Consider the following 14,464-nt stretch of genomic DNA (forward strand, 5'->3'; position numbering starts at 1 on the left):
TTATAATTCACCCTCATTTATTTGCCTATCATACTTTATGCTTGATGTCACTGCTGGTGGGAACTGATGGAAATGGCCTTTGTGGGCAGGAAACCAACAGAATATCTACAATCCGCACCACATCACAGGAAGAATACATTTGGTTCTTCTGGTCTATGCTGTTTTTTTATACTTCACATAAGCACCTCCCAATCTAACTGCCTCCTTTCACCCTGCTGCCAACTCACTCTATTCCCTACTTCCTCATATAATCATCAAGTCTCCCATGAAAATGGCGAATATGATTTGCTTCGGCCACTCCAGTTAGCAGTGATTTCCACATTCTCAGCACTTGCCGTGTAAAGAAATTCCTTCTAAATTCTTTGCTTGGTCTACTACTGGCACATATATCCCATCCCACCCCTACCATTATTCTGAACTCACCCACAAATGGAAACATTTTCTCCATATCCTGGCATGTGGGTGGGGAGGGGGGTGGTTGGAATTAAAAGTTTAAATGTTTTAAGGGCCAATTAGTCAATTGCAAGCTGATCGTTTCAACTCCCCAATCTTCAAAATTTAATGATTCCTCATTAGCTGCCCTAGAGGCTGGTGGCTGGGTAAACTGCAGGTGAATCGGAAAACCTGGCAGTCACTTATTCTCTCTCTCACACACACTCGGTAAGCTCCCTTCAGGAGGAGGTGAAAATGTCACTCGGAATCTGTTAGGGGCTCAGCAGAAATCTTAAGCAATGAGGTTGCATTGCCATTTCATGCAAAAAGCCTGCCTCAGTATCTCTAACATTGTATACAGAACAAAATATACTCCATAGCAATGTACCCTCTTTTTTAGTCATATGGTCCGACTTGTTTAAGTGCAAGAACCCTGTAATTTTTTTCATGGCCGCAAAACTTAGAGGGAGCATTGTTCCTTAGGGAATAAAATTTGAGAAAATGTTTTACCACAGGAAATTCTAAGTGATCCTAAGAAAAATAAATCAAGCAGCATCTACTCACCTCAAAGCATAAATTCTTAATTCAGTCAGATCATACCACAAATCATTGTAAATTTATATTTAGAAGCATAGGTACAAAAACAAGGAAGTTATGACAAACTTTATAAAACTCTGGTTTGGCTGCAACTTGAGTAATGTGTCCAATTCTGGGCACTGCACTTTAGGAAGGATGTGAAAGTTTTAGAGAGGCAGTAGAAAAGATTTATGAGAATGGTTGCAGGGATGAGGGACTTTGGTTTTGTGGCTAGATTGGAAAAGCTGAGGTTATTATCCTGAGAGAGGGTTGAGAAGAGATTAGATGGAGGTGTTCAAAATCTGAACAGAGAAAATTCTTCCTTTGGCAGAAGATTCAAGGGCCACAGGACACAGACTTAATGTGATTGGCAAAAGAACCAAAGGTAACGTGAAGAAAAACATTTTTTCGCAGTGAGTTGTTGTGATCTGGGGAAATTAACTGACTGGGAGCATGGTGGACGCAGATTTAATCAGATTCAAAATGGAATTGAATGAGTGCCTGAAGGGGAAAAAAATGGCAGGGCTATGGAGAAAGAGCAGGGGATTGGGAATAGCTACATTGCTCTTGCACTGGCAAGAACTCAATGGGCTAAATGGATTCCTTCTATGCTGTAACTATTTTATGATTCTAATTGACTGGAGTACAATAGTTTGTAATCTAAATCCTTATATTGGCAATTTCTCTCGGTTTTTTATATAGTTAAATTTTGGTATTTGTACCTACTTCCTTGCAACAGTGGTACCAGGCAATAGTCAATCTGCAGTTCATTCAGTGTTCTATAAATATGTATTAGGTGTGTAAAAATGCTAACTTTTGTTATGTTAGAAAATAATGAAAAACAATAAATTGATCCATTTCATTTACGAATAAGTTATCAATCTTAACAGTAGGGTGATATTTGGTTTGAAAACAAATTTTTCAAAATTATAACTTAAATTAATCCTAATAATGTGCCTAACTGGACCATATTGTGTTTGCTTACCTTGTAAAGTATATGCACCCAAGGAAGCAGCATCTGATAAAGAGCAAAGCAGGCGTCCATGAAATATGTCCCTTTTAATTTGAAGGTACAATAAATACCTGTAAAATAACAAATTTAAATGAACAACTGTTTCGCTAAATGCTTAATTTAAGAAGCTGACACAACAGGCCTGATTTTAACCCTACCTCTCCTCCTCAGCACAAAGGCTATGAATCAATATGATGAGAGCCACACTTTCTCAACCCAAAGCAGTCATTCAGCAAACCAGTGGCATCCTAAAGAAAAGATTCTAATGCCTGGACCAACCCAGTGATGTCCTGCAGTATAGCCCAAGGAGAGTCTGGTGGTCTGCTGCATGCTACACAACCATGCCATTTAGAAATATCAAGCATTGCAGCCACCATAGGGTCAGGCAGTACAGGAACAAGATGAAGAAAGGGTTGAGAAAGCAGAGGATAATAAGGAAGACCAAGTCCGGGCATTGCTGATAGAGAAGTATGGCAACAAATTGTGGAAGAGAGATACTCCGAATCAAATCCTGCACATTCACAGTCCCAACATTCAGTGTACTCCTTCCATTCGCTTTCTGAATGTTCTCCAGCACTACTACCACAAAGATCTTTTTCTTAGGTCACTAAGATTATGAAAATCAGCATCAATGCAAAAAAAAAAAAATCTTTTTTTAATATCAGGCACATTGTAGGTTTAATAGCTTTTATAATTTTTAATTCTTTCGTGGGATGTTGTCGCTGGCGAGGCCAGCATTTATTGCTCATCCCTAATTCCACTTGAGAAGGTGGTGGTGAGCCGCTTTCTTGAACCACGGGCAGTCTATCTTGTGTAGTTTCACCTATAGTCCTGTTAGGGGCAGAATTTCAGGATTTCATCCAGTGACAGTGAAGGGATGGTGATATAGTTCCAAGGCAGAATGGTGTGTGATTTGGAGGGCAATTTGAACATGGTGATGTCCCCATGCATCTGCTGACCTTGTCCTTCTAGGTGATAGAGATCACAGGTTTGGAAGGTGCCATCAAAGGAGACCTAGCGAGTTGTCGCAGTGCATCGTTTATATGCTACACACTGGAAGTAGATGGGGTGTTGATCAAGCTGGCTGCTTTGCCCTGAATTGTGTCGAGCTTCTTGAGTGTTGTTGGAACCACACTTATCAAGCCAAGTGGAGAGTTTTCCATCACACTCCTGCCTTGCACCTTGTGGACAGATTTTGGGGGGAAAGAACATGAGTTACTCTCCACAGAATTCCCAGCCTCTGACCTGCTCTTGTAGCCACAGTATTTATATGGCTGGTCCAGTTCAGTTTCTGGTGAAGGGTAATCCCAGGACGTTGATATTGGGGGATTCAGCGATGGTAATGCCATTGAATGTCAAGGGGCAATGGCTAGATTCTTTCTTGTTGGAGATGGTCATTGCCTAACACTTATATGATGCGAATGTTACTCATATTAAGACTGAAATTAAATTCTCCCTCGTGCTAGCCTAGAGCCTGACTTCCATGTCTGTTTTCTTATCCAAGTGCTCCTACAACAACAACTTGTATTTGAGTATTGCTGAACAAGGAGACATTTTGTGCTCATCAGGACAATTTGCAAGAATACAATTTAAGGGAAAACAACATATTTATACTGTGTTATGGTGCCATATTTTAAGTGCAGCCACACGCACATCTCTCAGTGCTTCCAGCTCAGGACTACTACACAGAAGACATGGTCCCAAAGGGTGAGAATCCTGCAGCCCAGTGATTCAGTGACTCATCCCTCAAGCGCCTCTTGGACGCCTTGGAGACCCGCTGTGATGTTCTCTATCCCCTTTCTGGCCGCGGGATGCCCAGCAACATCACCAATCCAGCTTGGGAGCTGGTGGCAGTGATAGTCAGTGCAAATGCCCTGCAAAAGACAGCCACCCAATGCAGAAACAAGATGAAAGATCTCCTCCATTCCAACAGAGTAAGTCACTCTTCTCATTGCTTCCAACTCACACAATCATAAACCCATCACACATCCACTGGGATCTTACTCACTGCCAGTTCAAAGGACATCACCGCTCACACTCTCACACACCTTCATTGTCCTCATCGTGTCCATGGGACCACTCATCACCCACACACATGCCAGGCATACTTATCATCTGGCCTAGCAGGCATCCCACTTATACTCTCCCTATCTGTATTCCTGCAGGACAAGCTGGCACACAACAAGAAGAAGTCATAGATTGGTTGAGGAATGCCTGAAATCAATTTGAAAATAGAGTCACCCAGCTGGCCAGTGAAGATCTGGACCGTTCCTGTGCTGACAGTGAGGTTAGCTTGCTCAGCCAAATGAGGATCCAGCAGTGCAACATCCATCAGACAACCATGCTGTGAGTCACTTCCCTTGTTATGCAGTCTCCTGCCATGTACTAATTATATCTCCTTGATTTTGCAGGCACAGCTGGGAGACAGCTGATGGAGTCCACGATCCAGGGCCTCCAATCAAGCCCCAAAGAAACCTCTGAAGAGGAATCTGAAGGCACCTTCTTTGAAGACCCATCAGAGTGCCCACCCACACTCTCCACCAGCGCAGAGACACACCGCTCCATGGGACATAGCTTTAGAGTAGTCTTGGGATCACATTCTGGTGAACACATAGCACTGTCTGATCCACAGCAAGCAGCCTCAGGAACTTCCCAGGTCTCTGGCATTCGGAAGACTGCTAGAGACCAGAAATCTGCTGAGTCCGAGTCAGATAATGAGCCTCTGGACTCAGTCACATCACAGCTGCTGGAGCTGCAAATGCAAGCTCGGGAACATCAGGAAGGGATGTCCGCTGCACTCCTCAGATTGCAAGGCATGATGGAGGAGTCCGTCCACCTTCAGGCTGAGATGATAGTGCCGGCATGCCAATGCACCGAAGTTAACACTGGTAGGGTGGCAGCCACCATGGAGACCTTGGTCCAGAACATTGGTCTTGCACTGCTGCGCAGGCTCAGCTCCATCGCTGAAGTCATAGTTGGCGTACGCAGTGTATACGGGAGAGGAGTGCAGGGCAGCTCGATCTCACTCCAATTTCCCCTTCTCCTCAAGGAGTCAGCCAGGGGCCATCGGGCACCCAAAGGGAGAAGGACCAGCCGCACGACACCCCGGAGCCATCCACCCAGGGATCTGCCCATCCGATTCCTCTCTTCCTATGACCCCAGCAGCTCCAGCTCCACAGGCCGAGAAGGGTACCACTGCCACACTGCAGGACTCTGAAAGCAGCCTGGGGCCCTCCAGAGCTTGCCCGCTAAAGTCATCACAGACAGGGCGTAGCAGTCAGCAGGCTGCCTCTACCTCTACTGTGGATACTGGGGGAGCACCAAGATGTAGCAGCAGGGTTAGGAAGGTTAAGAAGATGTAATTGCATAGACTGGACACGGGTGTTAATCACATGTACATATTGTTCACTATTGCAAATAAACTCCCAAGAATGTCTCTCTGCCTATGGCTCCTTGTTGTGACGAGCAGTGCTCATGTCACTCAGATCTGAAACCTTGATTCCTGCACAAGATAAAGGCAGGTGTCTCAGTCTAGGGCCTCTTCCCTATGCTTTGTGCAACCTTCAGACCAACGTACTCACTGGCCACTTTAGTGATGCCTGTACTTCAATGGTGCTTGTCAATGCTGCCAGAATGTCATGGGCAGTCATCTTTGAGGTGGGGCTGGCCCCCATCTCTTCAGTATCTGTGACCAGTGACGCGGTGTTCCTGAAGGGAACAGATGCTGAAGGCAGACAGAGCATCAGCTGCATTAAAAGTTTCATGGCTGCGTCTCCATAATATGGCCCCGATCACAAAGCGCAAACGAGCTACCCTCGGCCAGACAGGTGTCAGACATTCACAGATGCTTTATGAGGATCAACGGAGTGTCCTCACTGCATGTCATCATCATCCTCCTGGAATCAAATGACTATTAGGGCTTCCGCCACGTCTCTATGACAGGCGTCTTATCACAGAGGGTATGTGTGCTGCTGTCAGCCAGGCTGGAGTCAAACGTTCACAGATACAATGTGCGGATCTACAGTGTCTCCTCACTGTACGTCGTCATCATCCTCCACAAATCTAGCAGCTATTAGGGCCTCCCGAGTGCGCCAACCTTGTCTAGCCAGCGCAATTGCCTCATCGCCTTCATTGTCGCCTATGAGGGCCTCCTCACCCTCATCGGCGTCCTCCTCATCCGAGGGACCTCCAGCTCCTCCATCTCCTCCTCAGCCAGCTCCTCTCCCCGTTAAAACCTGTCATTGCAAACGCCGCCGCAGACAATGACGATCCATGACATCCTCTGTAGACTGTATTGCAGGGCTCCACCAAACTGGTCCAGGCACTGGAACCTCATTTTCCTGATGGGGTTTGCTCTATCACAGTGCGCATTGCAGCCTGAGCCTTGTTATACCTTCGCTCGGCTGCATCTGAGGCCGCCGCACAGGTTTCATCAGCCATGTCCTCTGTGGGTAGCCCTTGTCCCCAAGGAGCCAACCCTGCAGCCTCTGTGGTTCCAGGGAGACATCAGGGATCTGAGACCTGCTAAGAATGTAGGAGTCACGGACACTCACTGGGAACCGTGTGCACACCTGCGGGATGCGTTTGTGGTGATCGCAGACCAGCTGCACATTCAGCGAATGGAAGCTCTTGCGGTTGACACAGTTGACTTCTTGTTGCCACGGAGATCTGAGTGCCATGTGATGGCACCCTGCACCTGTGGGAAACCTGAAATCTAGGCAATTCCCAGTGCTCTTGCTTCCTGGCTTTCCAGGTCCTGGGCAAAATGCATAAAGTTGTGTGCCTTCGCAAAGATGGCAATTGTGACCTCACAGATACAACTGTGGGTGGAGGCTTGTGATATTCCACAGAGATCACCTGTGAAGCCCTGAAAGGAGCCATTGGTGTAAACATTGAGCACCGTAGTCACTTTCACAGACATTGTCTGTGAATGCCCTCCATGTCTCCGTCGTGCTAAATCCTGCAGCAGGTGACATATGTGCCCGACCAGTTCCCTAGACATGTGCAGTCTTCGGCAACACTGGTTCTCTGTCATCTGCAGGAATGAAAGGCAGCATCCATAGACCCTCGGTCTAGCTATGCGCCAACCAGCACCAGCCCACTGTGGCTCTTCAGCAGTTCCTCCCTCTGCGCAGCCAGGCACCTCCATCACTCTCTTCTCCTTCAACTCAGCTCTCTGTAAGCCATAAGGCATACAACTAGATCACCAGGCTCCATGCTCCTAATGTAAGGCAGGATGAAAGAGAGAGATGCGTAGGTTAGTTTAGCTGTACTAAGAACTTCTCTTGATTAGTTCGGAAGGCCCCCTAACATATGCTGGAGAGTGCTGGCCACCACTTGGAAGGCAGGGACTTAGAGCACTGCACAGCTTCCCAAAACCCCACCCACCTCCTCCCCACTCCACCTCCACTTCGCCAACTGGACTGCATACTGTGCTCTCAGCTCAGGTACAGGCATTCTCCTACCCACACTGCATTGTTAGCTGGAATCATGGGGAAGACTGGTCCAAACCTGAATGATGACATTACAAGGGTCTGTGAGCGCTTCCACCACTGACTGTTCCATGCCATCTTTAGTAAGGAGATTGCACAACATGCCCAATCATCCAACTGTTCTGCAGTCCACTAAAATGCTCATTAATTTGCAGTCTGTGAAGGGTAAAAAGTTCAGGAACATTTGGTGGCACTTTCATGCCTCTGCAATGCTTGAGTGGGCAGAGAAGCTAGAGGCTTGACTCCAAGCATGTCAATGTGGCTGTGCCTGAACTGTCTCAGCTACAGAGGAATGGTCACATTATACAAGGCTTCCCTAATGCGTGGCCACTTCCCCCTCACCACCACTCCGCACATACTTGTGCATTACCATCAAATGCAGTGCAGCCCTTGCCCGCCCCCAACCTCGCCTTGACGGCAGTGCAGCCTGTCCTCCTCGAACTCACCTCAACCACAGTGCAGCCCTTGCAACTCCCTCCCCCTGGTGCCCACCAAGTTGCCTCATCCTTGAAGTAGAACAGGTGACCTTGGCAAGCGCTGCGCAACCTTACTGTGCACTCACCTCCGAGTTCCCCTCAAAGTGTAGCCCACAAAGTGCACGCCTTACATGTGCTATTGTGAAACATGTCGGCGTGATTCGGATGATCCCGAGTTAGGGGGTGATTCCGACAGTCTGGGCTTATAACGCAGATGTGTTACAAATAGGTTTCCGATGTCCGATGGCAGGAAAGGCTGCCCGCCATTAACAGGAGAAGCGAATGATTGCAAACTGGTTTCATGACATCATGAAACTGATTTTTGGCCTTCTTGCCATATTGCCCACTCAGGCTGCCAACCATGCCTGACGCCAGCAGGCACAGATAATTCCACCCTACACCTTTACAGATATATACAGATTTGCAAGGATAACACAAGTTACAAAAGCTATCTTATGCTCTAATGTTCATAATAAGTACACAGTCCATGTAAACAAATAGGTGATCTGTGGTCAGGCACACCACACTCTGAAACCAAATGACAGATGAAACCCCAAACAGATGCTATGAATCTCTCCTCAACTCCCCCCAGACGCTTGTCACACCGTGAGCCAACTGGTCTCACTGAACTCAGTCTTTCACACAGGAGTTTGCAATCTCCACTCTCCAAGAATTCGCTTTGGAATTTTCTCCCAAACTGACTTTCTCACACGCCTCCCACAAGGGTCCACCTCCAGGATTTCAAGCTCTCCTGGATTGCCATGTGCATTCAAAAGTCCTTGCACGCACTCTCTCTCGCTGACTTAGCCATGCCAACAGAATACTACTGCTTCACATACTCATAGTAGAGTTACAGACCTTCAGCTATCCCCTTGGATATTCTGGCTTCTCACAAGCCCTTATTGCTTTAAATCTGCATCCTGCAGCTTCTCCCTTTAAGCTTTGTGCATTTCTTTGCTCCTCACCCTTAACTTCACTTAACAGGACCTTTTCCAGATTCCTGTTCATTCCCTTTGACTAGAAGGTCTTCTCGGGATCCCTCTTCTTCTGTTCTTTGGGGAAACCAGCTTCCTGCAGTTCCCTCCTGTCCAGCTTCTCACTGGCAGCTGGCTTCAACATTAGTTTGGTACTTGCTATCTGTCCCTCCTCCTATGCCTCTTCTGCTGGCAACTCCTTTCAACTTTAGAGCACACTAACCAACTGAACTCAAACTGTGTGTGTGTGGTTGTTAGGGCCTCCCTCTCTCGACCCCTGTTGCTAAGCAACAGCACAATTTTTCTACTTTGTTTTAACTTCCATAAACCACTACTCCCCTTGATAACATAGCTCTCACATCAAGGGTCATAGAACTCATTGAAAATGCAGGCATCTTTTAAAGTGAAATTAAAACTTAAGTTTCCCCTTTTCTTAATACACAAATACAGAAATACATATGAAACTTCATTCTTAACACCCACAACTATAAACATAATTTACTTAAATTATCGCTAGTCCCTAACACCTTTCTCTTGAAAGAAAGAAAGCTTCACAACAGTGAAGGTTTCTTTACAATGGCCTTACATCCGCCTCACACAAATTTATCCTTAAGACCAACAAAATAGCTTATTACATATCATACAAATAAATTTTCCATTTTGTTTCACAACTACACATCATATTGTACAATTACAAAAATGTATTTAAACAAAGTCAATAAATGTAACAAGATTGGCAGAATTTGTACATCACAGCATTATCATAACTCAACCCTTGTGTTCCTTTTTCCTCTTATTCCCAGTCTTTAACTTAGCAAAGAATGTTTCATTTAAGTCCATAACCCCAATCATCCTTTTCGGTATAATTCCATCCTCAAGCTTATTTTCCAAACTCAAATACATCAAATTCTCATTTCTGTTAGCAAAGTCAAAATGGCATTTCTTCTCTGATCAAAATCTCTTTTAGCCATTTCAAGGATGTTGTTGAGATGCTTTTTATGTTCATACAAAAAGGTTTCATACTCCTGCTTGGTTTGATCTTTGAACTTTTTATGATCTTGCTGTTTCCTCCAATCCCATTTTGAACAGGTCTTTTCCATTTCTCTTTGAGCAGCATCAATTATTTTCTCCCTGTGGATTTTCATAGTTTGTTCTAAACCTTCAACTCTTTTGCACAATCCACGAACTATATCATGCCTCTTCTCTACAAGTTTTGAGTGGTCTTTTGCAAACTGTCCACTTGCCTGGATTCCAACTACTGCATCTCGTATATTAGCTCCAGTAAGTACTTGTAAATCAGTGTCACTGGTCATTGACCTGGAAGAGTCATTTTGCACTTTCAGTCCTTCCTTTGACAACTCTTAAGTTCCAATTCTACAGGTACTTTGGTTGTTTTAACATTGTCCATTACTGAGGATGATACACCAGTAATGTTGCTTGGATTAGTTCTTTGCTCAACTGGGCCACAATTTAGCACAAAATGTTTACCCACAGGAACAACTTTGGAATTGTGACACTCCATACCAAACATCTCTTTCATTTTAACCAGTTTGCATCCAAGTTCAAGAATCTCATTACTCTTTTCTGGATGAAGTTCTAACAGTTTGTTAGTTTTGGTTTTCAATTCAGCATTCAACCAATTATTCTTATTTACCAACAATTCATTTTCCTGTTTAAGGCACTTTCCATAATATTTCATAAAGACTACTGATGCTTGAAGTTCATCAAGTTTTAACTGAAGATTGACCTTTGTTAAGTTTGTGTCTACAAATTTATGGTTTGCACATTTCAAGTCTTCAGTCAAGTGTCCTACTTTCTGTGACTGATTCTCAATTGTTCTCAACAACTCTCTTCTTTCATTAGCAAACTCCATTTTTGTACGTGAAAGTTGGTTTTCCACATTAATCAGGGTTTCCTTCAATTGCTTGTTATCAGCAATAAGTGTTTCATTTTTGGCCACAGTAGTTCTCTGAAGATGCTTAAGATCAGCATGATCAAATGCCTCTGTATAGAGCCGTTGCCACATTACTGTCTCTCCTAGCCAAATCATTACCCAGAATAAAACCTACCCCTTCAATAGGTGATCTAAGAATAATTCCCACTGTAACCATTCCATTTACAATTGACTTTGTAAGTTGACCTTACACAAAGAAACAGGTTTATAAATTCCATTAATACCTCTTGATATATTTTCCTTCATAAAACTGCCTGGAACACAAATTATATCATCAGCCATCATCAATGATTGATCTGCCCTAGTATCTCTCAAAATTTTAATTTGTTTACTTATTTTGTTGCAGGAGTAAGGGAATACTTCTCCCTTTGAGACAAAACATCCAGAACCACTAATAACCTGATTTCCTTCACCAATAATCAAAGAAGAATTCTCTGAACTATCCTGAACCATATTCCCCTTTCCTGTATGTTCTGAGGGAACATGTTTCACCTGTACACCTGTTTTACTACTGCTACAGTTTTAACAACCATTTCCTTTTCTGATGCAACCTTTTCTGAGGATTCCTTAGGCGTTCCTACTACTGCAATAGTCCTACCAATTAGTTTCCAGCAATCTGCATGAAGGTATCACACTTTGTTACAATGGAAACACTTGGGCCTTTGAATATCACTTCTACCCTCAGCACTTTTCTTTCTGGTCTGAGGAGGAATTTCCTGGGAATTCCCAGCTTCCCCTTCTCTTCCCTGGCTGCTTATCTTCCCATCTTCTATCCTTCTCAGGCTTTTTGGGGTGACGGAAAAAGGGTTTGGATTTATGGACCAATTCATAATCATCAGCCATCTCCACTGCCTGTCTAGCTGTTTTAACCCTCTGGTCTTCAACATGGGTTCTAACTACAGGAGGAAGTGAATTTTTAAATTCTTCCAAGAGAGTTACTTCCCTAAGAGCTTCATATATTGTCTGTATGGTCAAAATTACTTTGCTTTACCCTCTCCAACTCAATATAGGTCTGCCCAGGCTGTTTCCTTATATTCCGAAATTTCTGCCTGTACGCCTCAGGGGCTAACTCATGTGCACTAAGGATAGCCTTTTTCACTGCATCATAATCCACAGATACCTCTTCTGAAGGTGATGCATAAATCCCATTAGCTCTACCCACTAACCTACTCTGTAAGAGCAATGTCCAGATTTCTTTTGGCCCTTCATTTGCTTAGCCACCTTTTCAAATGAAATATAGAATGCCTCTACATTCTTTTACTCAAACGTTTGAAGAGCTTGTACAAATTTAAACATCTCCCACTAAGCTTTGGGTTGGAGGTGGTTGTTTCACCATCAGAACGTTACTCAGCACCTGAGGCCTCCTTTTTTGAAATCCAACCTTTTAAGACAGTAATTCCTTTCTTGTTCCTTGTCTCTCTGCTCCATTACTAACTTCTCCCTCTGGAGGTCAAATTCTATTATCTTATCTCACTCCCTTTCTTTCTCCTACCTTTTGGCTTGACCCCTTTGAATTGCTCTCTCTTTTTCCTTCTCCTCTCTTTATTTTCCCTCCCTTTCTCATTTTTTTATTTGTCTCTAGCCTTTTCAACTCCAATTCCCTTTCTTTTTCTTTCAAGTCCAATTCAAGTTTTTTCATTTGCAACTGAATTTTAGCTAATTCAATTGACTCACCGTCTGGAAAACGTGACCTCTCTGGTATCCCTTCCAATTTCAAATGCTGCGCTATTGTCTCGACTACATCTGTTTACCTCGCCTCTACGGGTAATTCTAACTCCAATTTATCCACCAATTCCATTAGCTTACTCTTGGTTAATTTTGGTAAACCAGTCAGGGTTACATCTTCCATCTGTAGAAAGTTCTTAGCAACCTCCAACACCATTTTGAATTCTAACCCGTATAATACACATCGAATTCCTATGTCCAGTACCTTTGTACCTCCAGTACTCACTAAAACTATTCATAGATCCCACCAAGGGTCACAGATTTCTAATCCCACAGGAGATCCCAGTTTATAATGATAATCTTAGACAAGCCCCCACATGTTGTCATTCCAGCTGGTGTTACTACTGGACAAGTCAGATCCCAGGGTGGAACCTGGCTTGATAGATCCTAACTGTTATTTTTACATGGAGAGTAGCTAATGAACAGAGTAGTGGGGGTCAGCTGATGAGCTTTTAATAAAAGAATAAAACATTTATTAAACAAGAAAAGATTAAGTATATTACAATACTCCTTCACCCACAACTATACTTTGACAGATATCTATATATACATTTGCAAGGATAACACAAGTTACAAAAGCTATCTTATGACTTAATGTCCACAGTAAGTACACAGTCCATGTAAACCAGTAGGTAACATGGGATCAGGCACACCACACTCTGAAACCAAGTGACAGATGCCACCCCAACCAAATGCTATGGAACTCTCCTCAATTCCCCCAGACGCTTGTCATGAGCCAACCGGTCTCACTGAACTCCGTCTTTCACACGGGAGTTTCTAATCTCCATTCTCGAAGAACTTGCTTTGGAATCTTCTCCCAAACTGACTCTCTCTCTCTCAGGTGCCTTCCACAAGGGTCCACCTCCAGGGTTTCAAGCTCAAGCTCTGGATCACCACGTGCATTCAAACCTCCTTCCACGTGATTCTGGAGGGAGAAATGTGTGTAAATGGCAAGGCCTTTCAGGGCCTCATGCAAGTGCTCCCCCATGCACGCGGATCCTTCCCCCATCACACTCACCTCAATGACCTGAGCATTTTCAATGCTACCTGATGGGGTTATCTTTCAGTTGTCCATCTGAGCTGACCTGATCTCCACCCACCTACTGATGACACTCCAAGTCTCATTTCACTTCTGACTTACCAAGGATGGTAGTGGTACAGTTTTTCCTCAGGTCCCCCATTCTTTCCCCTCCCCCAGTCACCCATTTCCTTTCCCCAATGACTATTGACCCCCATGGCATCACCTTCCACTTCCCCACCATCACCTGCCAGCCACAACTTTATTCTTTTAGGGATCTCCAGGTGAATATGCACATTCCCTACCTTCCCGAAAATCCCAGCCCATCCATATTAACATCCCTGATCTCCTTCTTCCCACCCCCGGGTCGTGTCTGCATCCGAGTCCCTGCCAACCACCCACGCCATCCCTTTTACCGATACCATCTCACCCTCCCCCTCCCACCCTGCCGTCTCACTCTGCCCTCGGCCACTCTCACTATTTCCTCCTATCATGACCGCCCTCAGTTACCTCCCAATGAGGCAGTCATTGATTCCACAGACCCCTCCCTTGCACATTCATCTGGACATCCTGCCTCTGATCTCCTTCCCCCCTTGGAACTAATCCCCCATCCAGACTCCTTCCTTCCTCCCACCCATCCTCTCCTTCCTCCCACCCCCCCCTACCCCACCTTCCCCCCAAGGACTCCTTCTACCCCTTTCTCAAACTCCTTCCTCCCCTGGACCCCTTCCTCCCCTGGGAATCCTTCCTCTCGCTAGACACTTTCCCCTCTCCAGACCCCTTCCACATTCCGGACTCTTTCCTC

At 44.8% G+C, this 14,464-nt stretch overlaps 1 protein-coding gene across 1 annotated transcript in view; it reads right to left on the bottom strand.

Moving 5' to 3' along the window:
* frmd3 (FERM domain containing 3) overlaps positions 1 to 14,464 on the bottom strand; it is a 320,905-nt gene that overhangs the window by 143,010 nt on the left and 163,431 nt on the right. The window contains exon 5 of the mRNA XM_041185271.1: positions 1,994 to 2,091. Within this exon, the coding sequence (XP_041041205.1) occupies positions 1,994 to 2,091 (98 nt within the window). The remainder of the gene's footprint in view (positions 1 to 1,993; positions 2,092 to 14,464) is intronic.

This window comes from Carcharodon carcharias, chromosome 4, assembly GCF_017639515.1.
Source record: "Carcharodon carcharias isolate sCarCar2 chromosome 4, sCarCar2.pri, whole genome shotgun sequence".
NCBI classification, from domain to species: Eukaryota; Metazoa; Chordata; class Chondrichthyes; order Lamniformes; family Lamnidae; genus Carcharodon; species Carcharodon carcharias.